Genomic DNA, 26,726 nt, shown 5'->3' on the forward strand with positions numbered 1-26,726 from the left:
CCGCCTGAGGTAGGCTTCCTTCCGGTTTCGCCTCCCACCGACACCCCTCCCCTGTCCCATGCGCGTGACGCCTAGGAAACACGCCCGTTACCGGCGGAGAGCCAATAGGAGCGCGCCGAGCTCTTTGGCGGGTAAGTGGGATAGCGTCAACTGTTTTGAGGAGGGGGAGAGATTACAGCACTTTGGAAAAAAAAGGGGAGGTTAAAAGGGGCAACCTTCTTTTGTGCTGGTTTATTGGTTTTTGGCGATTCCTTTGTGCTCTGTTGTAGGGGAAAGAAAAAAGGGTAGGCTTCCTGTTTCCTCCATCATGTATGGCTGTGTATGTGGAGTGTTTGGACAGGGGAATTTAGGCACAGGATAGTTACTGATCGTTATGTCCATACAGTATGGCAGTGTTTTTCAACCTTTTTTGGGCAAAGGCACACTTGTTTCATGAAAAAAATCACGAGGCACACCACCATTAGAAAATGTTAAAATTTTTAACTCTGTGCCTATATTGACTATATATAAAGCAATTCTCTTGAATTTTTCAATTTTTCCCACGGCACACCAGGCAACATCTTGCGGCACACTAGTGTGCCGCGGAACAGTGGTTGAAAAACACTGCAGTATGGGATCAGAGGCAACGTGTGTTTTGAGTGCCACTCGCTGGGGAGCAATAGCGGGAGAAGGCTCTTTCCCTCATGCCCTGAGGGCCCCATGGATGTCCGGTTCGTATTGTGGAAAACTAGGGGGTGGACTAGATACGTGTTTGGTCTAGCAGAGTTCTTGTGCTCATAAGAACACAAATTATTTTTGTAATTCAGTGCCACAAGATATGGTTGTGGTCCTTTGCTTTAAAATGAAAGTAGCTTTTTTTTAAGAATAAAAAATAAACAATGGGCAATGCGTCAGGAACAGTCCACTTCTGAATACTGTACTGTACTAAATCCTGAGCCCAGATAACAGGGTAAGCTGTTGCAAGTCATGGAAGCTGTGGATATTCCATAGAAACGGGCTGCTGCTGGACAAGATGGATTTAAGATCTTATCAAGGCTCTTATCCTGTCAAGCTGTTCATACTGTATCAGAATATAGTTTGACAGACTAAGCAAACTTTACTGCAATAAGTTAGTTTATCCTGAATGAAAACGTTTGCTTCTTGTTCATTTAGTAGAGCTGAACTGTAATAGTTTAATGCACAAGGCACCCATTATGACCTACACAGAAATTAATTCTAGTTTCATATTAGAGGCAATAGTGCAGCCTTTTTCACAGTGTTCCAGGAGGTAGTATACTCTTTTCAAATAGTTTTCATCTGGCAAGCTTACTTCTCCCTTCTGATGTTGTGTATGGCTCACACAATCTGGCCATGTGGGCTCCAAAATCCATTTTGGGGCTGCATCTGTATTATGCCGACCAAAATATCCCCAAATGGTGTACACGTTCTCCATAACTTCATCAGAGTAGGTGGTAAAATCCTCAATGGTGGGAGGAGTGAGAGAGAGAAAAGGGTTGGTGGGTCAAGCCATTCATGTTTGTACCTAATAAGAGTACTAAGATGAAGTGTGGGAAGAGATAACAGATTGCAAATTATTCTCTTAGTTGATATGGAGGGTTTAGGTTTGTACCAAGGCCTCCTAGGAAGGAGAAACACCTAATGGCTGATTTCCCCCTCTCTGCAAAGACAACATCCAGGTGTTACTCAGTTTTGTCTCCATGCTTAGGTAAAGCACACACATCCTTAGTTGTTGTGAACCACTTCAATATTTTCTTTGTGAATTAGTTGTATATACTGTATATTCTGGCATATAAGACTACTTTTTAATTCAGGGAAATCATCTCAAAAGTCGGGGGTCGTCTTATACGCCGGGTGGAGAATCTGCGGTCGAGTATATCTCAAACTCAATATTTTAACTGGAAAAGTTGGGGGTCTTATACTCCCGGCCGTCTTATACACGGAAAATACGGTAAATATTTTTATAAAGTTGAGAGCCAGACTATAAAGAAACTAGGCAGTCCTTGTCAAAACAGGTAGAGGTTAATTTTAGATGGTGTGCTAGTTAGGCAAAAGTCAGTAGAACAGCAAAAGAATTAAAACAAATCTGCATAAAATATATATTCAGATACAGTATTTCCCTTTCCTACTACCCTTCACCTACCCACTATCATCCACAGAATACAGACACAATGGATAACATCAAAACTTGATGGGCAACCAAGAACCTATTTCTCAGCAGGAACAAGGTGGCTTCCACCAATGGGGTTTTTACTTGTACAGTAGTACATGCAACTTGGTCAATGAATAACACCCCCCCCCCCAATTTAGCTAAAGTGTTTCCTTTAAATCTTGGTTGCCCAAATAAAAGGGCTACCTAATCCTCCAGTGAAAAGTGCCAGAGAACCACTTGCAATATCATGATTTATGAAGTTAAAATCAATTTGACCAATTATACCACTGCCGTTGTAATATGGGCTGATTGGTTGGCTAAACCAGGTGAGGGTAGCTAATGGGTCTTAAACCTTCAGTAAGTTAGGAACTTGTCTATCACCTGCATGCAAAGACAAGCTCCTGTTGATTGAGCAGACAAGACCAATAGCGGGTCCAACAGTCAAAAAGGCGGTTTCACAGCTGCATACTTACACCTTGAAAATACCATGTTCTCTAACTTTAATATAGATATTACCAGTAATATAGGATTAAATCATTGCTATGGTATTATGTTATAAAACAAGAGTCAGTAATAAACAACTATTTTCCTGTGTTCCTGATAGCAATTCTCTAAATATTTGAAAAGCAGAATCTTTTCCATTACAGCATTGCATTGAAAAGAAATGTTTTATTGTGATATCAGAACATGTCTGAGCAGAGATTTTATCAGCTAAGCTGATTACCCTGTGTTCCAAAACACAAAATGCAACCCCTGAAATACTGCCCGTGGAATTTGGAATTCATAGATTCCCATTAGAATGGACCACCTTCAAACAGGGCTAGTTGTCCAGACTCTTTTACCTGTTATTCCTATATCTTTAAGTTATTGATTACCGGTACATACAAAAATAGGTTATAAAGCATATAAGGTTTCTAGATTATAAAGTATATAAAGGTTATAATGTATAAAGCATGTTAATATAAGGTTATATGAATAATAACACAAAATAATCAAAAACATTATTTAATAATTCCCTAATATTTTCATTCTGTTGAAAATACTATAAGTGAAAACTTTTGAGGCAAGTCTGTTCCTTCAGTCAAAGGTAGTCCTCCATTCCCATGAAAAAGTCAGCCTCCCACTATTTCTTCTGGCAACCAATCTCATCTTCGTCCTGCAATGCAATCAGTTAACTTCTCTCTGTTCTTGGAGGTATCTATTTGGAGGCAGTAAAACACAAAACTGATCTTGTTGTTCCTGTCTGTCTCTGTTTTGAGAGACTTATGGTTTGAAGTATATACACAGTCTGTAGTTCATCATAGAGTTTTTCTCAAATCCACTTGAGCCAGTAAGGTTACCAGTATTTATTATCTGGACTTGATGGGGGATGTCACATTTCCCACCTCCTTAAACCTTTGTATTTTCACAGACTAAAGAACTAGATTAAATATGTTTTCCACTTATCCTTCTGTTTCTGTTGTTCCCTATTCATTCCAATCTTTTTCATATGCTTCCTTTTACCTGCTAAGCTCTGCTATCTTTGGTGTTCACTATTATAGTTCTCCCACGATGGTGACAAAAAGTTGGATTCAAATTGACTGCTGTTCTACCTTTTGTTTAAGGCAGGGATTAGAAACTTGTCTTCCAGAGATTGCTGAACTACACTGGCTAGGATGACTGGATCTGATGGAAGATGGAATCCTGTAACAGCTGTGGCTGCTCCCCTGTGATGTCACTTCTGGAGGGGGAAAACATGTTCATAGGGGTGAGGTGGCTCAGTTTTCTGATAACACCAAATTATTTAGGGTGATAAAACAAAAAAGGATATTGAAGAGTTCCAAAAAGATATCTCCAAACTGGGGAATGGGCATTAAAATTTGAAATGTGAAAGTGAAAGTGATGCATGTTAGGACAAATACACACTGTTGTGTTCAAAAATAGCAGTAACTGATAGCTCAATGAAAACATTGGCTCACTTTGTGGCAGCTATGAAAAGGACAATTTCCATGTGGGGAGTTGATAGGAAAGGAATAAAAAATAAAACTGCTAATATATTACTTTTATTAAAATAAATGGTGAGATTGCTGTAGGAATACAGTGTACCATTCTGGTCACTGCACCTCAAAGAGGATATTGTACAGCTATACACTATATATAAGGGCAATCAAAGTGATCAAGGGATACAGCAACTAAAATAACATCATTGGGGACTTTTATAGATAGATAGATAGATAGATAGATAGAAAATTATGCATGGTGTGGAGAAAGTAGGGTAGGGAGAAGTTTTTATCCTGTTCTGTATCTGTATTATAGTAGAAGCTGAATGGTGGAAGAGTCAGGGCAGACAAAAGGAAGAATTTCACCAGGGTATAGTTAAACTATGGAATTAGCTGCCACAATATGATGGAACCCAGTTTGGTTGGCTTGAAAGGCAGATTCATGGAGGATAAAGCTAAAGCTATTGTTGGCTACAAGCCAAGGTGACCGTGCTCTACCACCACCGTTGGAGGCAGTATTCCTTTGAATACCGGTTGATAGGAATCACAAGTGGAGAGTACTGTTGCATTTAGGCCTCGATTGTAGGCTTACCATAGGTATCTGGGTGGACACTGCTAACAGGATACTGTAACCTTTGAGTCTGATCCATCTGGGTTCCTATTTTTTATTTTATTTTTTGTCTTTTACTATCTGCTCTTTTGCTTATTCTCCCCATTTTTTTTGTCCCAACTCATTTCCTTGTTTCACTCTGAGTCTTTTATTTTTCTTACATCTTTTATTCTATCTCTTTCCTATGCCTAATCCACAGCATTCTCTGTCCACATCTTCCCTATCCTAATATATGTATACACAAGGCTAATTCATCAACCATGCTCAGTAGGTGGAGAGACAGTTGGCTCTCTACGCCACATTCATATTTTTTTAGTTTTCTTTCTGCAAATTGGTTTCTTAACCTAGAGTTATGTATATATGCATTGCACGGTGATTTTCTGACTATGCAGAACTGTTCTCTATTAATCTAGTCATAAGACTGTTAATCATACAAAGGTCTCAAAGCTTTAGTGGATTTAAGGCTACTTTATTATCCCGTTGTCCTCAATAATGCCTACCGGTAATTGCTGCCGCTAATGCATGCATAGCAGGGTCTATGTAGGTCATTATTGAATTCCTTCCCTAGCTGAAAAAGTCAAGCTGCACAGACCTTATAACTTGCAAGCTTTCTCACTCAGCAAAAGGAACAGCCCTTGTCAAACACTTCCAGTCCAGTTAAGAATTCAGAAAATAAAGATGGGAAATGTGTAGGAAGAACCACAATATTTCCTTTAATGCATCTAACTTTTTGGTATTAAACTGCAAAATCAAATGTGTGCCACAATTTCTACCCATTTCATCACTCCATACACTTTTCCTGCTAGCTCTTGGATAGCAAATCTGCTTTGTAAAGTCACAGCTAATGCTGCATTGATCAAAATGCATAGTTCAATGTAGAACCATAATCAGACATTAGCAACTGCATTTTCTTTGCTTTCATTCACTCATGACAGTGAATTTACAGGTGACATGAACTATGGAAATATTTTCTTTAAAAATAAATGTCACATTGTGGTGGCCTATGGCTTTAAACAACAAAGTTTCATTCACATTGATTTGCATTGCAAAATGATCCTCATAATTACATTGCATTTCAAATTAATTATTGGGAAAAATTATTTTGGTTTTAAGTGCAAGAAGCCTCATACAGTTCAAGGCAGGTAGAAATAACATTTTAAAAAACCATAATGAGTTGTAGCCAACCGAGTCATACTCCAAGTAGACCAATTGAAATTAAAGAACTTGACTAAATTCCATTGACAAAAGTGGAACTACTCGAGTATGCCTCAGTTGTATGTAACCCATTCATTCAACAACAAGGTTTCTACCGTTCATATCCTGTGTAAATTCATTGCTGAGATTTGGCAGGTAATATGTTTATATACCACTGTCATCCCAAGTATTCACTCAAAATTTCAAACTAAGTAAGATCTAAAGACTGAAGATGGAATGGGGGAAATGATACTCCCAAATCTGCATTTCATATATGTTTCTTTTGATAGCTTCAAATATAAACAAGTAGCAAATATTCTAATTGAAAAGAAAACAAACACAAGCCATGCCTGCTTTTCCAGTGGGTCACAGGAGGATTGCGCAACGCATGGAGTGCATACCAGGGATGGAACTAATTAAGGGAAAGCACTGGAGATAATGAAACTAGTCATTGTGTAATAACTGACACTGTATTCCTGATTGCTACTAATAGTGTAATTTTGTCAGCAAGGAAGATGGCAACTATAAATTGATGCAAGGTTTTGGACAGTGGGGTGCAAAGCATGCTGTGATGCGCCTGTAGTCCTTGCCTAAATGTCGCCTCTTGTGATAAACTTACTTGAGGTGACATTGCAGGTTGCAGACCCTCATTGCTGATCTCGGACTACATCTCTGTTTTCCTGTATCCAGAAGGAATGAACTCAAGCATTTGTTTATTTCCTTTTAGCAGAGGCTAGGTGCTACATAAAATGCATGGAGCAGTTAGCACTCCTTCTATTCCTGTGATACCATCAACAATTACTGTAAAATCTTAAAACTAGGCATCATAATAAAAACTGATCAAGCTAGCATAATGTTTATGTTACACACATTTCCCCCTACAGATTTGCAAACATTTGGTCAGAAGCTCTGCTTGTCTTGGGTTGATACATGGTCTTGGAGCCACGTCATTCACGTCTGAATGTTCACCGCAGCCACAGAATCAGAAGAGGAGGTCCCTTCATTGTTATGGGGACTGGATCCTATCTTTTCAGCTTTTGCAAGACTGTACATTAAAGATCTACAAGAAATGAGAGAATCAAAACAGGTTCCAGGTGAGTTATGAGATTGCTATGATATGTATAACATCACTGGTTTTAATGAGAAGCCTGCTGTAAGGTTCATGTGGTGGTGCCTCACAAGTAACAAAGCAAGAGCCCAACCTGTCTTTTTACAGGTTTATTGTGCAAAATATTTCCAATGCAGAGCTTCAAAGTACATGTCTGTCTCAGTCACTGGCAGAATCCGGGAGTAGCCCCTTCTGGCTCTTTCCCCAGCATAAGGACTTTGGCACCCCAAGTTTCCTCCTACCCTCCTTGCGTTTCACCCCTCTGCACAATTGGGGCGATGGAAATGGCATGCCTCCCTCCTGACCAGCCAGGTGAGCGCAGGGTCTCTGTTGCATCCCCAAGCCCTCTCCCCGCCAGACTCCCTGTTTGCCGCTCCTGGCTGGATGAGGTGCCGGGGCTCTCCGTAGCATCCCCAAGCCCTCTCCTTGCCAGGCTTGCCCCTTCCCCCTCCTCCTCCTCCCCACTGGAGGTGTGGCTGCTTTCCGTGCTGGAAGAGGTGCTGCTGTGCAGTTGGCGTTGGGGCTCCCTGTATCCTAACCATCCCTTCGGTCCCCTCAGCAGGCCAGGTGGCAGTTCCCTGACACCTAGCATTACTATGCTATAGCCTGACAATCTGGCTGCAGATAAAAACTTTTCTCTCCCTTCTGTTACCTTCCCCAGCAGCAAAGGGAATAGAATGGTGGATGCAATATGCACCTCCATCAAGAGGAGTGTCCCTTCTCTTATGGATATTCTTGAATCTGCCTCCACCCCATCTCATGTAGCGTGAAGCCATTGGATTGGGGAAAGAAGAGGGAAGAAATTCAGTCCCTGGAATTGTCCGTATGTCATTGGGAGGGAGTGACCCATCACACTTATCCCTCAGAGTGGCCATACTAGTACAACTAGCTGCAGACAGGAGGGAGATGTCGTGATAAAGGCGCTGAGGGAGTGCCAGAAGGATCGCAACAGCCTGGATGAGCTTGCAGCCAGTGACTCAGAGCTGCGCCTCAGTCTCAGTGCCCAGACTGCTGCCCATGGAAGGCTGGAGGGGTGGAGGATGGGGGGGGGGGAGCTGGAGAGTGTGGAAATGGGGATGCTTCCATCTCCATGTCCTTAAGCTCACTCAATTGCTCCTCCCTGGGCTTCTGCACATGCTAAGCTGTCTTAAGGTGACCCTTAAGACAAGTAGAAGTTTATCTGAAGGTGCGTAGGAGTTGCAGATTTCCACACAGTATTTGGTATATTATAGTTTGCTCTTTAGTTGCTATTTGCAGCCTTGTGCTTTGCATCTATGCTTATGAGTAAACAATCAGCTGATGAACCTTGCTATCTGCTGCTCTTCTTGTTGACTGTTTGAATGAGTCTGCTGTTTTGTTTCTTGAATATTTAAGGTGAATATCAGAGCAGTCCAAAGAGGGTCAGAGGTGACCAGCCACAAAAATATATGAACATAGGGACCTAAACTATTATTACTGTCCTACAGCTATGGGCTTCTTAATTTGAGGACTAATAATGCAGGAAGTTCAAAGTGACATAAACTCCTTTGCATTAGTGTAATCGCATGTAAATGCTGCCTTAGGCCATGCAGAAAGAGTGAAAGAAATTGAATTGCCCATCAGCCTAAGGACACCAATATGGATTAGGTTTTTTGGATCAACCCTTTTTGACAAGTGTCTGTAGGGTGACTGAGCTTGCATTTTGTAAACAAACATGTTCCTTGTTTACTTGATTTTTTTTGCAGGTGAGAAGTAGAGCACATTTTTTGTTTGTCTCCATACATTTAGAGATTGGTTTAGTTTCTGCCCAATGGTTGATGACTTTAAAAGGCAAGTTGTTTGTGTATCAACAGCTCCCATTATGGATTGATGCTGAAGTGTTTCTTTGTTTCATATTCACCAGCCTTCTCGCTCAGTCAGTTTTTAAAGGAGGTGAGATCCTTCCTGTATGGCAGGGTATTCATCCTGGGTCCTGACCGTAAGATACTATATCCCTAGTAACATAACCGTACTCACATAGTACTTCAACCAGAGCTCTTTTCCCACTACTTGTCAGCTCATCTCTCACATGATTATTACCAGGGCAGCTTGGCCAGACAAAAACTGCCCTGGTTGGAAACAACTATAATTTTTTACCATTATTTTTGCTTAGTCTGATGCAGTTTAAGACTCATCACCTATTCCTTTATGTAAGAACGTAAGATTTTCATGAATAATATTTGTTAAATGGAACTGGAAATCAAGACATAGCATATTGCTTCCAAAAATGCTTAAGGGAAAAAGTGAGGTGAATTGTGATATACAGAAGCCAAAGAATTTAACAAAAGTCTGCTTAGAAAATGTCCCCCCACCCTCACTGTGTACTCAATATTTAGCATCTCTTCTGTTTGTGTCACAGAAGTAAAGAATAAATACTGCTTTCTTTTCTTTTAAAAGATTTTTAATTAAAAGCCATGGCTGAACATTCCTCAGCATGTTCCTTACAGACCTTACCTACCCTCATTTATTAAAACTGTCATTTCTTGCTTGCTTGGCAAACTCCAGTTTCCCTTAGTAAACCCTTCATTTCCATGCTGGTTCCTGATACTCCTACAGCAGCATTTCCCAGCCTACTGGTTGCAAAATCTGAGCAAGTGGGGCATGGCCTTTTTAAGTAAACTGAAAATAATTACTGCCTTTAATCATTAACTGGCATGATGAATACTTCTTACAACTTTTTGCTTTGTTGACATATTATAATGTTGTATTGACACTTTTGGCCAAATATCAGAATGCCAACCTGGTGGGGGGGCAAATTTGTCACACACCCCTTTCCTAAGAAGCCTTGAGTGGTTTTTCATGGAAGAGGCGTTTGGGAAGGCGTATGGGGCTTTCTAGCCCTATAGCAAATGAGTGGGCATCAGGATTTATAAGCCAGGCACCACCCTCAGTCCATTCTCCTTCTTTACTTAGCGTACGTACAGTTTTATTTCAGCTATGTATCAATAATGATCTCCTTCTTTCATAGGTATATTCTTTTACAACAGGCATCCAATAAGGCAGGTGGATATTCTTGGAACTGTGGTTCTGATCAAAGAACGAGATGCCTTGTATATTTATGGAGGTAAGAAATTCTTATTCCTGCTAGCTCTTAAATTTCTCTTTTCTCATTAGCCTGTACTGCCTTCTTAAATTAGGTTTGCTTTTATATATAGTATAACAACAACTACTACTTCTATTACTACTATTACTACTAGCTGGAGGTTTCTGATCAGTCTGCAATGAGAGAACCCCATGCAACCCAGTCTGGAAGAGACCAAGGTATGTAGGGTTGAGGCAAGGTCTGATTGCTCCAGTAAATGGCAAAATAGGGGAACCAGATGAGAGTTGGCAGAAAGCTACCCCTGGCTGTCGGGGTATGGTTGCTGGAGCTCCTCGTGCACGGCCTTGGATTGGTTATGCACGAGGTACCAGTTGCGGGGAAAGCGGCCAGCGTTCCGCGTGCTTTTGAGCACGGTCGCCGGCCAAGCCTCACAGTCTGAAGGATGATGAGTAAGCCAATTGAAGACTCTGATGGTGTGTGAGTTCCTAGTTGCCTTCTTTAAAGAAACGTTGCCTCGTGAAATAAAATTTGTACCCTGACTCTGAATAGGCGGACCGATTTACAGAAAATTAAAATTTTACTTTACTCCCCCGTTAACCCCAAAGGAAGACAGACACCGGTAGTATCTTTAGTGGCTTCGGCAGAACCCGCGTAGGCTCGTCCCCTAAGCTAAGTTCTCCTAAACTTAAAGACCCTGCGCGCCCAATCTTCCGCGAGGCTAACTAAATAAACTAAAACCGAAATATCTTCCGCGGGCCTAACCCTAGGCTAACCTAAAGAAAACCTAACTAAGGCTAAACCGAATGATCTTCCGCGATCTAACTCTAACTAAAGAAAAACCCATCCAACCCGTCCAGCCCGCTCCTGATCCCTTAAACTAAACTTGACTTCAACTAAAACCCAACTAAAAAGAACATAAGAAGAACGTGCGATCTCGTGCTACTCCCCTCTCCTAAGCGGGGTGCCTCTGCCTTTTATTAAGGAACAAACGTGACATCATCATAAGTACTTTAACCAATAAAATCACTGTTGCTGCCCTCCAAAAAGGCGGGAAGCAAGTTTAACGCTCATTAACAGCTTTGAACATGACCGGATCTACAAAATAAAGGCGGATTAATCTTGTAAGTGAATCACACTATTCATTCATGCTTTCACTTTCACTTTTGCGCGCAATTATACCAAAAGTAGACCTTAAAAAACCCATAAAATAACCAATAAATTATGAATCCATGGCGGATCCGTGAAACGTATTCCGACATATCATCTTTCTTTTTTTGTTTTAAATTAAATTATTTTTGATTTAGTTATATAAAAAGGAAGGTTAGAAATATCATAAGCATTTATCTAACACAAACATTACCATTTGTTTTGATATAAACCTCGACATGAAAAGGCAGAGCGTCAACAGTGCCAACAGTGTCCACATCAAAACTGTGATATAAACACTGGCAACACTATCAACATCCATCCCCCTCATAAGAGGAAATACTTGTACAATAATATAACAATAAAGTCGTGAAAATAACAAACCACTAGCCAAACATAAAAAGTGATCGATCCGATACACTGTAAACCTTTTTAGGTATATATAAATACTTCAATATGTAGTGTAACACAACAAATCATCTTATAAGCATATATACTTTCGCGTGCAGCGTAAAACAACAAATTACTCCCCAAACACAAGAGAGGACCTGATGCAGGTCCAAAATTAAAAATAACGGATAACGACTGCCCAAACATAAGAGAGGTCCCGATCCGGGACCCAAAATTAAGATATAACTAGAGCTGGGGCTACATGGCCTACCCAGACCCCTCCCCCATTTTTTTTAATTTTTTATTTGGAAAACTTAAGTAAAATGGATAAGGCAACATAAAGGGTGTGTGGCACTGAGGCTACAGAATCGAGGGAACTTTCAGGAAGACAGATTCTGGACTTACCACAGCGACCACAGGTAACGGGGAACTAGGGTCCGATTCCAGAAAGGGGATTTAAAGCACCTACGTACAAGTGGTTTGCGCCACAAGAGGGGATATAAGCTACCTACATAAAGGTGTCCCAGCCAGGATGAGGATTTAAGGGTCTCCCATTAACAGCAGGAAACAGAGTGAAGGGAAAAGCTGGGAACCTGGTTTACTGCCAAAGGTAGCATATAGAAGGGGAATCTTTAAAATAAATAGGGGTACCAAAAGGGTAGGACGCCACCAGACTTGACATATATATCTTGAACAAATCCGAGAATGACCAATTCTTTGACCAAAGGAAATATAAATGTTACCACATTTTGAACTACAACTTTTGCAAGCACAACGTGGAGATTTAGGATTATTGAAATAAAACATATATATATAAATATATCTATGACTAGAACTGCACAAAGATGATGTTTTTAACCTTACATAAACATTTCCATATCATCAAAATTGTGACGCTCTAAATGGAAACCATTTCAGAAAAGCTTTGCATATATAAACATCCATATCATTAATTATCAAGCTATAAGGAAAACACATGTAACATGCGAGGCGGATATTTCAAGAAGCATACAAAGGCAAATATGCAATTTTTACAAGTACAATATAAAGTACAAGACAGGTTTAGAACTGCAAAATGGTGTTGGAGAGGAGGATGAAGACGATGAATGAGTTGCCGGTCGTCTTCTTCTCCGACTACACATGACCATGTAGAAGAAATAGTCCTGGAACTCAGGAAAAGTTCATGGAGCTCAGGAAAGTACTGAAACATCGAGCTCTGAAGAAACAACGATACCTGTAGAAGAAAGGAGGTTAAGCAAGCAAATCAAGGTGATCTGCTAATGAGTGCAGGTATGGGAATAACTGGAACAAATCTAGGCAGCCAGGAACCAGAGGCCGCCCAGAGGCAAACAAAAGGCCTAGGCAGTAGGAGGGTAAGGCAAACTGCCCAGAACTCAACTGGTGCTGTTAGTTGAGCACTTTTGAAGAATTGCTGCATTTGACAGGAAGTTGAGAAGTTAGCGAGTAGCTAACAACCAGAGTTAGACATCACGGCTTGTGATGAAAAGGGAGCATCGAATTTCACGCAAAGTTTGTCCAGCGTGTTTCTTAAGTGAAGAATGGAATTGAACACACAAACAAGGTGTGGAAGTAGGGGTTTTTTCCGCAGAAGTAAGGACAGTCCTCCGCTGAGAGGATTAAGCAACAAGGGGTTGTCGTTGAAGATGCAGGCTGGCAAGTACCACGCAGGGTTACATGACTTGACCTTCAGGTGAAGAGTTCCCTGCGGAAGACAGTACTTCTGAGCACAAGGAGGAACCGTCTGAAGAGCCTGTAGTAGAGTTCTTGGTTGATGCAGGAAAAGATACTCCAGAAGAATACCTGGGGAGATGCGGAGCATATTTGCAACCAGGTAGAGAGCAACAGAAAGCAGGTGAAAAGGGTTTGCGGTTTTGGTTGGAAAAAGGTATGCTGCAAGAAGTGATGGCAGCAAATTATAGGCACGGTGAGTACCATTCAAAACCGGCCAACAGAATGCCCATGCAAAAGACAGCACGGAACATAGCAAGGAACATCCCATGGTTGGCGATTGGATCATTAGAGCAGGGGAAAACTTGAACGACATGAGAGTGCTTGAAGAATCTGCTGAATAGAACTTGTAGACAGGAGAATTCACCTTACCAAGCAGTGAAACTTTCCAGGGGGACTTTGCAATAGGCTTTCTGCAAAGGACAGTTTTAAGACTATCAAGGGAACGCTCTAAGATCAATGACTGTGGAGCTTTATCCATGAGGTACTGATGGAGAGTAAGGGGTTGCATGCGATCCTGGTGTAGTAGCTCTTTGATTAGGGCCTCTGCTGCAGCGAGCTTTTCTGACGTCAGCGCCCATTGGTCGACCCATACAGGGGGTCCTTCCTTCCAGGTGAGTGGAAGAGCATGTACTGGCGCTGATGCAAAGGCCCACATCAAAAATGTGTATGGACAACAGTTCTTGCCTTAGACAATAAGTCTCTACCCCAGAGGGTGATAGGCACATCCATGACAAGTGGACGGAGCTGCACCATGGAGCCTGAGTCTGACTGGAAGGTAATCGGATGCACGCTCTGGTGGGCGGGTTCGAAACCTCCGACTCCAAAGACTTCCTGGGTGACAGTCGTTGCCCACTGGTCAGGCCAATCCTTTCTGGCGATCACTGTGACATCTGCGCCTGTATCAAGAAGACCCTTGATTTTTCGTCCACCCATTTCTAAGACGAGATGAGGGCGTTCTTCTGTAATTTTGATTAGCGCCATTGCTGCCTGAGGAGGCAAAGAGTCTACAGGAGCTGTAGGTGTAGAAGTAAGCAAATAGAGTCTGGCAATTTCCAAACCTTTTGTTAGGACACAAGGAACAGTTGAAAATCCTGGAATCAGCAACTGCGATGAATCTGTGATTCGAACTAGGCCTGCAGTCAGTGTGACTGTGGCAGGGAGGCGATCCATCCTAGGCAGAATAAGGCAAATTGAGGTGTCTGGGAATGGACCACGAATGGATGTTGGCAATTGCTGAGCAAACCATGGATTTGAAAAATAACAGTCCTCTGTTAAGAAGAGTGGTATACCTGGGACAGAAGATTCTTCTTGTTCTTCATTGGCAGTGTCTGAAGACATCTTTTTGGCTTCGGGTTTTTTGCACTGCTGAAGTTGGCAACTCTGAAGCTGCTTGGCGTTGAGTTGGCAAACTTGAGGTTCTTCCGTTGGTAAGAGTTGCTGATGCTGTTGAACCTGTTGACATTCAGGCAGTTGTGCATCAAACTGGCAGGACGGAACTTCCTCTTTGACGCGAGGCAGTGATTGTGGCGGGCTGAGCTTAAAAGCTGGAGGTGACACAAAGGTGTGGACATTGTTAACTGGAGTGATGTTTAAGCTTCCACAAGAGGGAGCTGGCTCACTCACTTGTATTCTTTGGCCACATGGAAAGTGATCATCAGCTGGGCTGCAACTTGAACACTGCTGTTTCATCAAGGGCAAATGTCCTTCGATGACAGATTGACCTTGACTCAATGGTGAGTAAAGCTCAGGTGCTGCGAGGTTGACCTCAGTAGGATGTTTTCTCAATGTAGAGGGCAATTCTGCGATCAGAGACTTGACTGTGATTGCTTGCTGTGAAGCAGGGTTGACATCAGCTGGAACTGAAGGGCGGTCAGCAGAAGGTGAACTGAATGCTGTGTTCTCTACTGGAACCCTTTGAATAGGTAAGGCAGATGATGAAACCTCTGGAACCTGAATGCTTGATGAGGTCACATCTTTTCTCTGGACATCTGAAGAGTAGATATCTCTCTGGATCACTCTTTTTTCCTGATGACCTGGATAAGGAGTAGCGTTGTTCACCTTTCTGGGATGGTTGACCTTCATGATGTTCTTGAACTTGCACCCTATTGTTTTACCGGGGCCGGGGCGCGGCCCGCAGAACCGTTTCCCTGAACTGGAGATGAGGTAGGTGATGTGTTTTGTGGATTCAAGCGACAATCATTTGCCCAATGAAATCCTTTCTGACAGATGGGACATCTCTCTGGCGGCTTGGCAGAAGGCCTTGGCGTTGTTGTGCACTGCGACCGGAAATGCCCATCGCCTCCACACCCATAGCACTTCTTGACTGGCGTAGAGCTGTCTTGACGTGGCATCTGTACCGCAGCTGCCAAGAGCTGTGCTTTGTAGGAGTGGGTACCAACATTCTGGCAGACGCGTAGCATCTCAGTCAATGTGGCATCTGGACGAGCTGCAACTGCTGTTAGGGCATTCTTGCAGTCATCATTGGCATTCTCAAAGGCAAGTTGTTTCGTCAGCATGTTTCTGGCATGACGATCTTCTATCTGGCGTTCCACTGCAACAATCAGGCGATCCACGAAGTCCCCATAAGGTTCTTTTGGACCTTGCCTAACTGCAGCGAATCCTGATACTGAGCTAGCATCTGTGCGATTGGGTAGTCTGCGCCAAGCTTTGACTACAATGTCTGCTATGGTGACAAGTGCAGCATCAGGTATGGCTAGCTGTTGATTGAGATTGGAGTAATGTCCTGATCCTGTGAGCATATCTTCTGTGGCAAGTGGCGTTGCACGTCTGGCTGCTACTTCTTTCCACTCTTGCAGGCACAGAAGAGCATCTGTAGGCGACAGGAAGGTGCGAAGAATCAACTTCCAATCAGATGGCAGAAGTCTACTAGTGGACAGTCCTTCAAGTAAACTTCTAGTATAAGGAGCTTGAAGTCCATTTTCGCGTATGGCTTTTCGCAGTTCACGTAGTGTTTCAAAAGGAATGGCTTGATATCTTGCAGGTTGTCCTCCATTGGCACGAATCACTGGAAAGATGTGCATTGGATCAGCACTAAAGTCTATTTGTCCCAAAGCTGCTTCTAAAGCTTGAGTTCTGCAGATGGGTTGCATTGCTGTTGGATCTGTAGGTGGCATCAGTGAGTTTAAATCTTCTTGATGCTTTCCAAATGATGGGCCACTAGATGGCGCTAAAGAGTCTTTGACATCTGGATGCCTTGAAGATGGCTGACTATGAAGACAAGATGGCTGACTTGAAGTTGGATGAAGACAAGATGGCTGACTTGAAGTTGGAGCATAAGGTTGTTGGCTCTGTACTGCAAGTCCTGGCATCTGGATCATCATTGTTTGGCTTTGCTCTTGTCTTGGAATCTGCATTGGCATTGGAGGTGCTGAAGGGTTGGTAAATTGCTGTTGTGCTGCTTGCATTGAAGCTTGGATTGCTGTTGATTGGAAATCAGCTTGCTGCAAAACTGGAGCTGCTGGCTTGAGCGCGGCCTGCAGGGCAGCAGGGTTTGCTGGCAAAAAGGCTGCTTGCTGCTGCTGCTGCTGGATCGCTGGCAAAAGCGCGGCTTGCGATGGAGGAAGCGGGACCGTTGCTTGGAGCGAGGTCCGCGGCTGCTGCTGACTTGAAATCGCTGGCTGGTAAAAGGCCTGCGATGACTGCTGAGCGACTGGCGGTGGGGCAGTTCGCGGCGGGGCTTGAAAGGCCGACGGCGTCTGCTGCACCGGCACAGGCGGCAATGAATCTGGCAATGACAAATTGGACAAGGGCGAGTGCGTGTACGACAACGGGGCCTGAACTGGCTGCTGCGAGGGGGCCGAAAATGGCACAACCGCAAGCGGCAGCACAGGGGCACTATTAAAAGCAGTATTTCCTAAATTCACTGTTCCATTAAGCAAAATATTTCTTGGAGCGATTTGTTGAAAGCAGTTTCTTACTTTGCTCCATACTAATTGTACAGGAATTCCGATTTTCGGGTTGGCCATAAATTCTAACCCGATCCTTTCCCATGAGGCTAAATCTTTCGTTCCCTCCTTAGGGACCCAGGGACAAATTTCCCCAATGGTTTTAACTAAAAGCTCTACTTCTGATTCAGAGACAGGGTGACCATTTCTTTTCAAAAGGTACAATAAGTCTTCACAAAATTTTACTTGAGCAGTTGAGAGTGAGGAGCCCATTTTTTAAACACTTTTCCAAAACTTTTCCTCCCCCACCCGTAGGCTTCTACTAGGGGACACCGGTTCTACCCGTAGGCTTTAACCGAAAAACCTGGCACCCGTAGGCTTTAGCCAGAAAACCTCCGCCCCCACCCGTGGGCTTCTACTAGGGGCTACCGGCCCTACCCGTAGGCTTTGACCGAAAAACCTGGCACCCGTAGGCTTTAGCCAGAAAACCTTTCCCTCCCACCCGTAGGCTTTTTCGGGAGACACCGGCCCTACCCGTAGGCTTTGACCGAAAACCCTGGCACCCGTAGGCTTTTGCCAGAAAACCTTTCCCTCCCACCCGTAGGCTTTTTCGGGAGACACCGGCCCTACCCGTAGGCTTTGACCGAAAACCCTGGCACCCGTAGGCTTTTGCCAGAAAACCTTTCCCTCCCACCCGTAGGCTTTTTCGGGAGACACCGGCCCTACCCGTAGGCTTTGACCGAAAACCCTGGCACCCGTAGGCTTTTGCCAGACCCTTCCCACCCGTAGGCTTTAGGGAAGACCTTACTCTGCCCGTAGGCTTACACTAAACTCCTTGCCGCTCTACCCGGGGACCCCTTGGGGCAAAAATACACGCGCGCGACTTCTATTTACACTACTTTGGGCAAGCGGTGGATTCGCGCTACTGCAGCGAAATCCTAGATAAACCGGGCCGTTATACCTCACCTCTCAATGTCTGTTTCCGAGCCACTTCCGATATGTTGCCTTTAACCGGAGTCTTCGTGGAAGCGATTTTTGACTACGCTTTGCCTCAGAGAGGGCACCACTTGTCGGGGTATGGTTGCTGGAGCTCCTCGTGCACGGCCTTGGATTGGTTATGCACGAGGTACCAGTTGCGGGGAAAGCGGCCAGCGTTCCGCGTGCTTTTGAGCACGGTCGCCGGCCAAGCCTCACAGTCTGAAGGATGATGAGTAAGCCAATTGAAGACTCTGATGGTGTGTGAGTTCCTAGTTGCCTTCTTTAAAGAAACGTTGCCTCGTGAAATAAAATTTGTACCCTGACTCTGAATAGGCGGACCGATTTACAGAAAATTAAAATTTTACTTTACTCCCCCGTTAACCCCAAAGGAAGACAGACACCGGTAGTATCTTTAGTGGCTTCGGCAGAACCCGCGTAGGCTCGTCCCCTAAGCTAAGTTCTCCTAAACTTAAAGACCCTGCGCGCCCAATCTTCCGCGAGGCTAACTAAATAAACTAAAACCGAAATATCTTCCGCGGGCCTAACCCTAGGCTAACCTAAAGAAAACCTAACTAAGGCTAAACCGAATGATCTTCCGCGATCTAACTCTAACTAAAGAAAAACCCATCCAACCCGTCCAGCCCGCTCCTAGCCCCTTAAACTAAACTTGACTTCAACTAAAACCCAACTAAAAAGAACATAAGAAGAACGTGCGATCTCGTGCTACTCCCCTCTCCTAAGCGGGGTGCCTCTGCCTTTTATTAAGGAACAAACGTGACATCATCATAAGTACTTTAACCAATAAAATCACTGTTGCTGCCCTCCAAAAAGGCGGGAAGCAAGTTTAACGCTCATTAACAGCTTTGAACATGACCGGATCTACAAAATAAAGGCGGATTAATCTTGTAAGTGAATCACACTATTCATTCATGCTTTCACTTTCACTTTTGCGCGCAATTATACCAAAAGTAGACCTTAAAAAACCCATAAAATAACCAATAAATTATGAATCCATGGCGGATCCGTGAAACGTATTCCGACACCTGGCCATCGCTGTATCCTGTGTATCTGAAGAAGTGTGCATGCACACGAAAACTCATACCAAGAACAAACTCAGCTGGTCTCTAAGGTGCTACTGGAAAGAATTTTCTATTTTGTTTCGACTATGGCAGACCAGCACGGCTACCCACCTGTAACTGTATCCTGTAAGACGCTTTAGGAATGCCCCAAGCTGTGAAACTCTTCCTTCAGGGGGAATGTTCACTTTCATTGACAACTTCCACAGCCTTGACCGGGACAGATGGTGGTAATGAGAGAGAGAGATGGGGTTCCAAGAGCATACTAACAATGGCATAGCCTTTTGAATGCCCCAGTGCAGAGAGTGGGATGCTAGGTGCATAATTTTCTGTTCCTGGGAAGAAATGCTTGTGTAGTTCTTAGCATGTTTGCCTTGTACAGTTGTTCTTTGGTACAAAGACATAGGCTATGCTTTCCTCAGCCATCCCTCCCTTCACCGCCAACACTTTCCAAGTTCACACCAGTGAACTTAGGAGAAGGACTACCCTCCTTGCGTCCATGGCTGTCTTTCTTCTCATGTTCAAACTGTTCCCATTTTATTCTTGGGCATCTTGCCAAGCTGCCCCTCTCAGCTGCAGTCAGGCTGACTCGCCCAAAATAAATCGTAACTACCATTTGCATTTTCCAGTTCAAAAGCAAGGCTCTGCCAGCTGGGGATCTAATTGGCTAGTATTGCATCAGCTGGATCACGTGCTTGAGTTTAGAGAGCCATGAGGCACTCCTGTTTGAAAAGCAAAGCTGCATAAAGGAAGAAATGTGGATTGTTGTCTTGTTTCTGCACTGAAAAATGGGAATTTGTTTACACTTACATACTTAAAAGGGGCTGCTTGTTTTAAACTCTTTTAAGTAAGGCCAGTGGTCCCGCAGACTAAGTATCCTGTTGCTGAAAGGACTTAAAAGGAAAAGGACAAGAATGTAGGTCAATAATGCTAGAAGTCTCCCAAATGTGGCAGAGGTGCTTGGATAGAAATTACGAGTGACCAGTTCCTTGTGAATATCTGGCACCAAAAGTTGACAACTCACTGTGAGGATATCTAAGGCCTTTTCTGCTCTCATTCATTCTCCCTTTGTGATCTCAGTTCAAGCTGCAGCTAATACTAGAAGTTGTGCTGGTCAACAGTGTATGTATCAAATAGCAAGCATTCTTGCCCTTATATCAATTTCAGGAGACAAATGTTAGATATTTCAGGAAAGGTCATGTACATAGCATATGCATTTCTGCAGACAATGGTATAGAAAGGGTTGGGAGTGAAGAAGACACTGTTTAAAAATAAAAACCTGTCTCTTTATATATCATTAAGATAGATTGCCAATACCGTTAATCTAGTATAGAGATAGGGAAGGTAGCTTGTCCAGCCTCTACAACAGTAGTCCATGGAACAGTCATTTTCCTCTTTCCTTCACACTCCCATAACCCAGCTTAGTCCCAGATAGTCTGTCTGTCTTTGACCCTCATCTCCATCTTTTCACTATCCAGACTATTCCCTCAACACCACTAGGGAAAAAATTGCTGTAGGGCAGAATTTCAGAAAATGTGTTTTTGACTTTTAATTAGTTTGTCAGTCACATTTAGTCTGTTGATTTGCTGCAGCAGGAAATTGGCACAGGTAAAATGGATGGGAGAGCTTTGAGAAAGATTTTGCTTCTCTGGTACAAACAAAAAGACTGTTGCTGAACAAAAATGTTTGTGGTGTGTGTTCTATAAACTCCCACCAAACTGATTAAAATTGCTATCCTACTGTCTAGTGGATGACGGCACAGGAGTTATAAGCTGCACCTGCTGGAAAAACCCTTTGGCACAGCAGAAATCTTTGTCAGGTAACTTTCCACCTCATATCTGCTTTCCTTTTAGCTTTTTCAGAATATGTATTAATATATATTCTATACTTTATTAGTGAGGGTTATTTTCAGGTGTTTGCACCATTTCCCTGTTCATTTTTATATTGTTTTACTGTGACTTGATAAAAGAGCAGTGCTGAGGTCCATTCATTCATAACAGATGGTTCTGTTGTTTCTGTTCAGGACACTTGGCTTGAAGAGCCTTCTTACTGTAGTTCCCAATGCAACTTTTCCATTTTGTTTAAAAAGTGACGTTTTCCAATTAGAGCTAAATTAAAGGAGTGTTTTCCGATTAGAGCTAAATGATCTGAGATCCGTTAGCTTGTTGAATTCAAGATAGCCTCTTAACATTTTGCATATCTTTTGATTTGCAGATATATTATTATTTTCTTTTACACATCTTATATCCTATTCTGAACAGTTTATTTTAAAAATGTGAATGTCTCATGTTTCCCATGTTTCAGTGCAGATGACTTTTTCCTTCTTACCCACAGATACCTGCCACATAACATAGCCAGAATTATGTCCCTTCCTCTTTGCTTCCCACCTCCCTATTTCAGTGAGTTGAAGAGTAAACAGGCCACGAAAAATAGATTTTTTAAAAAATGTACTAGCATATAGTCACCTAGAGACTTCATCTTGGGAATCAGCTGTTTTGAACTCAGTTGCTGGGCTTTGCTTGTTTTATTCTTGGTTCACTCCCTACTGCCTCAGTCATTACTACTGCATAATTAAAAATATGCAGTAGTATATTGCTTTCAGGGTGCAGAGAATAATGTTAAATAAATGTTCCAGGCCTTTCCTTGTCTATTGATGCTCTAAAAGTACCGGTAGCTGGGGAAAACCTTTATTAATATACAGTTGAGGTCAGATTGTCAACACTAAATCCAAATGATAGCTAAGAACCCTGAAACTTTAAGCTCTGCTCAATTCTTGACGCACCTTAAACACGGACAAGCTCATTATGGCATAATTAAATAATTTTTAAGGTGCCGCAAGATTCTTAGTTGTGTGTGATGTCCCAGTTTAAAATGGCTATCTGTCTGGAAAAAGCTGCTCAGTTATGCCAGGAAAAACTGATATTTAACGAAGAAGTCACCTTCTTTTCTGTATTGGCTTAGCTCTAAAATATAAGAAGAATTCAAGTCCAGAAAAGGAACACAGAATATTTAGTAGCCTGCTTTCCCCCCCCTGAGAATTTGTTCACAGCAGACAACTTTTCCAGATGGCTGCAATTAAAGTTTATGCTGCCCTGGATCAAAAACTTATTGGTGAGCCAATAAACTTGAAGTTCTGTCAAAGTGCATTTGTATCTTGGCAGGCTCAAAGAGGCAGCTTTTGTTTTACTTCTAATGATATTAAGTTTCCTTTTTATTAAGAGTGAGGTTTGCTGGTGAGGTTTGCTTTTTATTTTGAACTTGGGTTTACTTTTTTGTTCAGTTTTTTTTTTGTTCAGTGAATATCTATTTAATAAGCATGTGAGTTCACAAATTTTAAACATTAAAAACAGGGTTGCTCATAATAAGTCCTTAGAGGAAAATATCCACACTGCCAATGCCACATACATTTGAATTTACAGAATTCATTGTGAGGAGAAATGCAGTTACAGAAAGATATGAGTAAGTGATGTGTAGTAAGGACTGGAGGTCATGAATGGAGGTCACAAAGAACAGACAGGTAGACATGCATGGCAGAGATTCTATCCTCATGACAGAGATATTTTTTACAGGCAATGCAGTCATAACTTGCATGAAAACAGTATACAATACAAGTATGTGCATCAAGCATCCAGATAGATAAAAGGGTATTTCAATTATATATTAGTGTTCAGCAGATACAGAACTCTAAACATGCAGCCCATGCCTTTGAATAAAGATTATTTGCTAGATAATCCATTTTCGCTTTGTAGAGCAGTGTTTTTCAACCACTGTTCCGCGGCACACTAGTGTGCCGCGAGATGTTGCCTGGTGTGCCGTGGGAAATTACTTTATATATAGTCAATATAGGCACAGAGTTAATTTTTTTAACATTTTCTAATGGTGGTGTGCCTCGTGATTTTTTTCATGAAACAAGTGTGCCTTTGCCCAAAAAAGGTTGAAAAACACTGTTGTAGAGGGCCTGTCATTGCGGCAAACCTGTGCTTTAGATTCTCCCATTTCAATCTCAAGTGATATTCTATAGAAGCAGCTTCTTTCAGAATTCCTCCAAGCTCCTCTACATATGAGGCATCCATTGCTGCTCTCTCACTTAAAATATGAACATATTTTGATAAGAGAATATTTATTTCTTTGCTTGTATCATTCAAAACTTCTTCTAGAACTTCAGATTTGAGAACTGCCTGGGAGCTTTCAGAAAGAGACAAATCCATTTTCTCAAAAGAAGACATTTGTGGATTTTCTGAAGATTCATTCTTTTCTTCCTTTTTACGTTTTTTTCTATTTTCATCAGACTTTACTGGGTTACTTGTCATTGTTACTTCAGCAGCTGTGAACTTTTCTCTAGGTCCTGATGTAATCCAGAGTTTTACTCCGGTCAGCTTCTCTGAAGTTATTTCATCTTTTAAACTCTGTATCTTCCAGTTGCTTCGAAGCTTTTTTTGTAGAATCCTATAACCATTGTTCATAGTAAAAATTTCCTTTTTAGAAGCATTGAAGACGATTATATTACGAAGTTCTCCCTCCATGGTTACCTGCGGGGTCGCCACCATCCTTTCCCCGTCCCCTCCAACCGCGGAGCAGCAGCAACGCGCGGTAACCAAGGGCCTTCTCCCTCCCTAGCAACGCCTTTTTTGTTCAGTTTTGAACTTCAGAAGATTAGCACTGTTTGTCTGTTGTAGGCTAGTGTTTTGTGGCATGAACAAAGTTATGTTCATCAGGTGCATTAAATGTTTAAGGACAGTGTTGGATATTACATATACATGGTTTCTCTGTGAGGAAGGAGATGCATTATTACAGCTGGTAAAATTAAAAGGAACATTTCACAGCAAACCTAACACACATTCGTACTTTTAAAAGAGGTTAACATTTCAGGAAGCAAGTCTGACAAAAATACTGCTTTCTACTTCTGTTTGAATAATGAATATATATATTAATGATGTCTCGTTCTGTTGAGTCACCATCTTAGTGAAGAGGAGCTTTCCCCAGCCTGGTGCCTTCCAGGTATTGTTAGACTACAACTCCCATCAGCCCCAGTCAGCATGGCCAGAATTAGGGAATCATTGAAGCCCCAACAACATTTAGAGGGCACCAGGTTTGGGAAGGCTGGTCAAGCAGAATTACAGTGTCTTCTTTTATCCCCCCCCCCATCTCTCCAATTGCTGTTTTTTCTTCCATTAATTGTGCTTAATCTACACAACTAATTTTTTGGAGGATGGCAGTTTCTAAGGGGAGAAGACAGTGTGTGTTGGCAGCTGTAATATTGCCTATGAAGTGGTCTTTTAACATGCATGGTATATTGGACGACATCCGTCATGATATTTGGGAAAATCTACTGTGCTTTTCCATTCCAAATGTAGTGAATGTTTCTTTCCCCACAGATTTTAGACCTCATCCTAGTACCTCAAGTGGCTTGGATCTAGTTGAACAAATAAGAAAGCTCCAAGTAGCAATTTGCCAAAAAACGAAACTGGAAATTGGTGATACTATTAGAGTCCGTGGTTGCATTCAGATCTTCAGACAGCAGCGAGAAATAAAGGCCTCCATGTACTGTGAGTAGTTACTCATTCAGCAGTATGCATTTTTATCCTGACCTTTAAAGCTCCCATAATTGTAACCTGTGCGACTTACAGTTTATTTAAGCTGCGCCCAGGCTTTTTTCCTGTTGTATCAAGGCCACTTTGTGTCTCTGATTCATACCCCTTGTTGAGAGCTGCTGTGTATGACTCTGTGCAGCATATGGATGTTGTGTTTTTTTTTAAAGCTAGGCTTCTCAGCTTTCTAAAAGCCATCCTCCAAACCTAGTTCCAGATACTCACATGCAGATGTAGTGTGGCCTCTCTCTGTCCTTCTATAGAACGACAAACCTGCTAAATTCCAAATAGGATATACAGTAGATCTGATACTCAGAAGTTGTGAATAATCTGAGATTTACTCAGCCTGGAAACTGAGATCCAGCTCCGAGGGTTTTCTGGCAGTTCCCCTCACTGTGAGAAGTAAAGTTGCAGGGAACCAGGCAGATGGCCTTCTCAGTACAGTGATACCTTGGGTTAGAGATGCTTCAGGTTACAGACACTTCAGGTTATAGACTCCGCTAACCCAGAAATAGTACCTCGGGTTAAGAACTTTGCTTCAGGGTGAGAACAGAAATCACGCGGCAGCGGCAATGGGACAGTTTCAGGTTAAGAACAGACCTCCAGAACGAATTAAGTTCTTAACCCAAAGTACCACTTTAGTTGCCCCTGCCTTGTGGAATACCATCCCGTCAGATGTCAGAGAGATAAACAATCATATGACTTTTCATAGACATCTGAAGGCAAGTGATATTTAATGTTTTGTTGTGTTCCTTTATATTTTGTTGGAAGCCGCCCAGAGTGACTGGGGCAACCCAGGCAGATGGGATGGATGCAAGAAATAAATTATTATTATTAACATCAGATAAAACAACCATTATCTTGGAAGGTGGGCTGTAAATAACTAATAAATAAATGAAATGCAACTAGCGACTCAAGTTTGAATCTGTTTGCTTTTTTGTGCCTTCCTTATTTCTTTTCAGATAAAGTTGATGACCCTATGTGTGAAGTTCTGATTTCAAGGATGCTGGAACTCCCCCGTCTGTACAGAGAGATTTATGATCAGCCGTTCCAGTTGCAAGAAGAGGCACAAAGGTCAGTGAGAGATCTATATAGGAGATGCTGGTGATTCAGGAGTGTAGGCTTTGCATCAAGAGTAGGATATAAAACAGAGTTACTGGTTTTCTATGAAAACTGAATTTGTATGGTGGGGAAGTCATGAAAATGGGGCAAGTTCAAAGGCAAGAACAAGAAGAAGATGGAAGGATGATATGTCTAGAATAGGTAGAGCCATAGAATGAGACAGTCAGATTCATGTACGGGAGAATCCCCCCTTATGTGGGGGTTCCGTTCTAAGCTGCCATGTGCGTCACTGGGATGGGCACAAGTGGGGCTTGCACCATTCTGTCCCTGCCGACTTTCAGCACTGTTGTCAGTGTGTGTGTTAGCAGGAGTGCCCATGCTAATCATACGCAAGTGGAGAGATGGCTGTAGTAGTGTGGTGTAGAGCCAGTGTGGTGTAGTGGTTAAGAGTGGTATACTCGTAATCTGGGGAACCGGGTTCGTGTCTCCGCTCCTCCACATGCAGCTGCTGGGTGACCTTGGGCTAGTCACACTTCTTTGAAGTCTCTCAGCCCCACTCACCTCACAGAGTGTTTGTTGTGGGGGAGGAAAGGAAAGGAGAATGTTAGCCGCTTTGAAACTCCTTTGGGTAGTGAAAAGTGGGATATCAAATCAAAACTCTTCTTCTTCTTCTTCTTCTTCTTCTTCTTCTTCTTCTTCTTCTTCTTCTTCTTCTTGTAACCCTAGTG

At 42.5% G+C, this 26,726-nt stretch overlaps 1 protein-coding gene across 1 annotated transcript in view; it reads left to right on the forward strand.

Moving 5' to 3' along the window:
* The first annotated feature begins 4 nt into the window (after nucleotides 1-4).
* Nucleotides 5-26,726, forward strand: part of STN1 (STN1 subunit of CST complex) — a 36,392-nt gene continuing 9,670 nt past the window's right edge. The window contains exons 1-6 of the mRNA XM_033149739.1: nucleotides 5-131; nucleotides 6,817-7,026; nucleotides 10,027-10,122; nucleotides 21,096-21,167; nucleotides 24,724-24,894; nucleotides 25,899-26,010. Of these exons, the coding sequence (XP_033005630.1) occupies nucleotides 6,894-7,026; nucleotides 10,027-10,122; nucleotides 21,096-21,167; nucleotides 24,724-24,894; nucleotides 25,899-26,010 (584 nt within the window). The 5' untranslated portion in view covers nucleotides 5-131; nucleotides 6,817-6,893. The remainder of the gene's footprint in view (nucleotides 132-6,816; nucleotides 7,027-10,026; nucleotides 10,123-21,095; nucleotides 21,168-24,723; nucleotides 24,895-25,898; nucleotides 26,011-26,726) is intronic.

This window comes from Lacerta agilis, chromosome 5, assembly GCF_009819535.1.
Source record: "Lacerta agilis isolate rLacAgi1 chromosome 5, rLacAgi1.pri, whole genome shotgun sequence".
In the NCBI taxonomy this organism is placed as follows: domain Eukaryota; kingdom Metazoa; phylum Chordata; class Lepidosauria; order Squamata; family Lacertidae; genus Lacerta; species Lacerta agilis.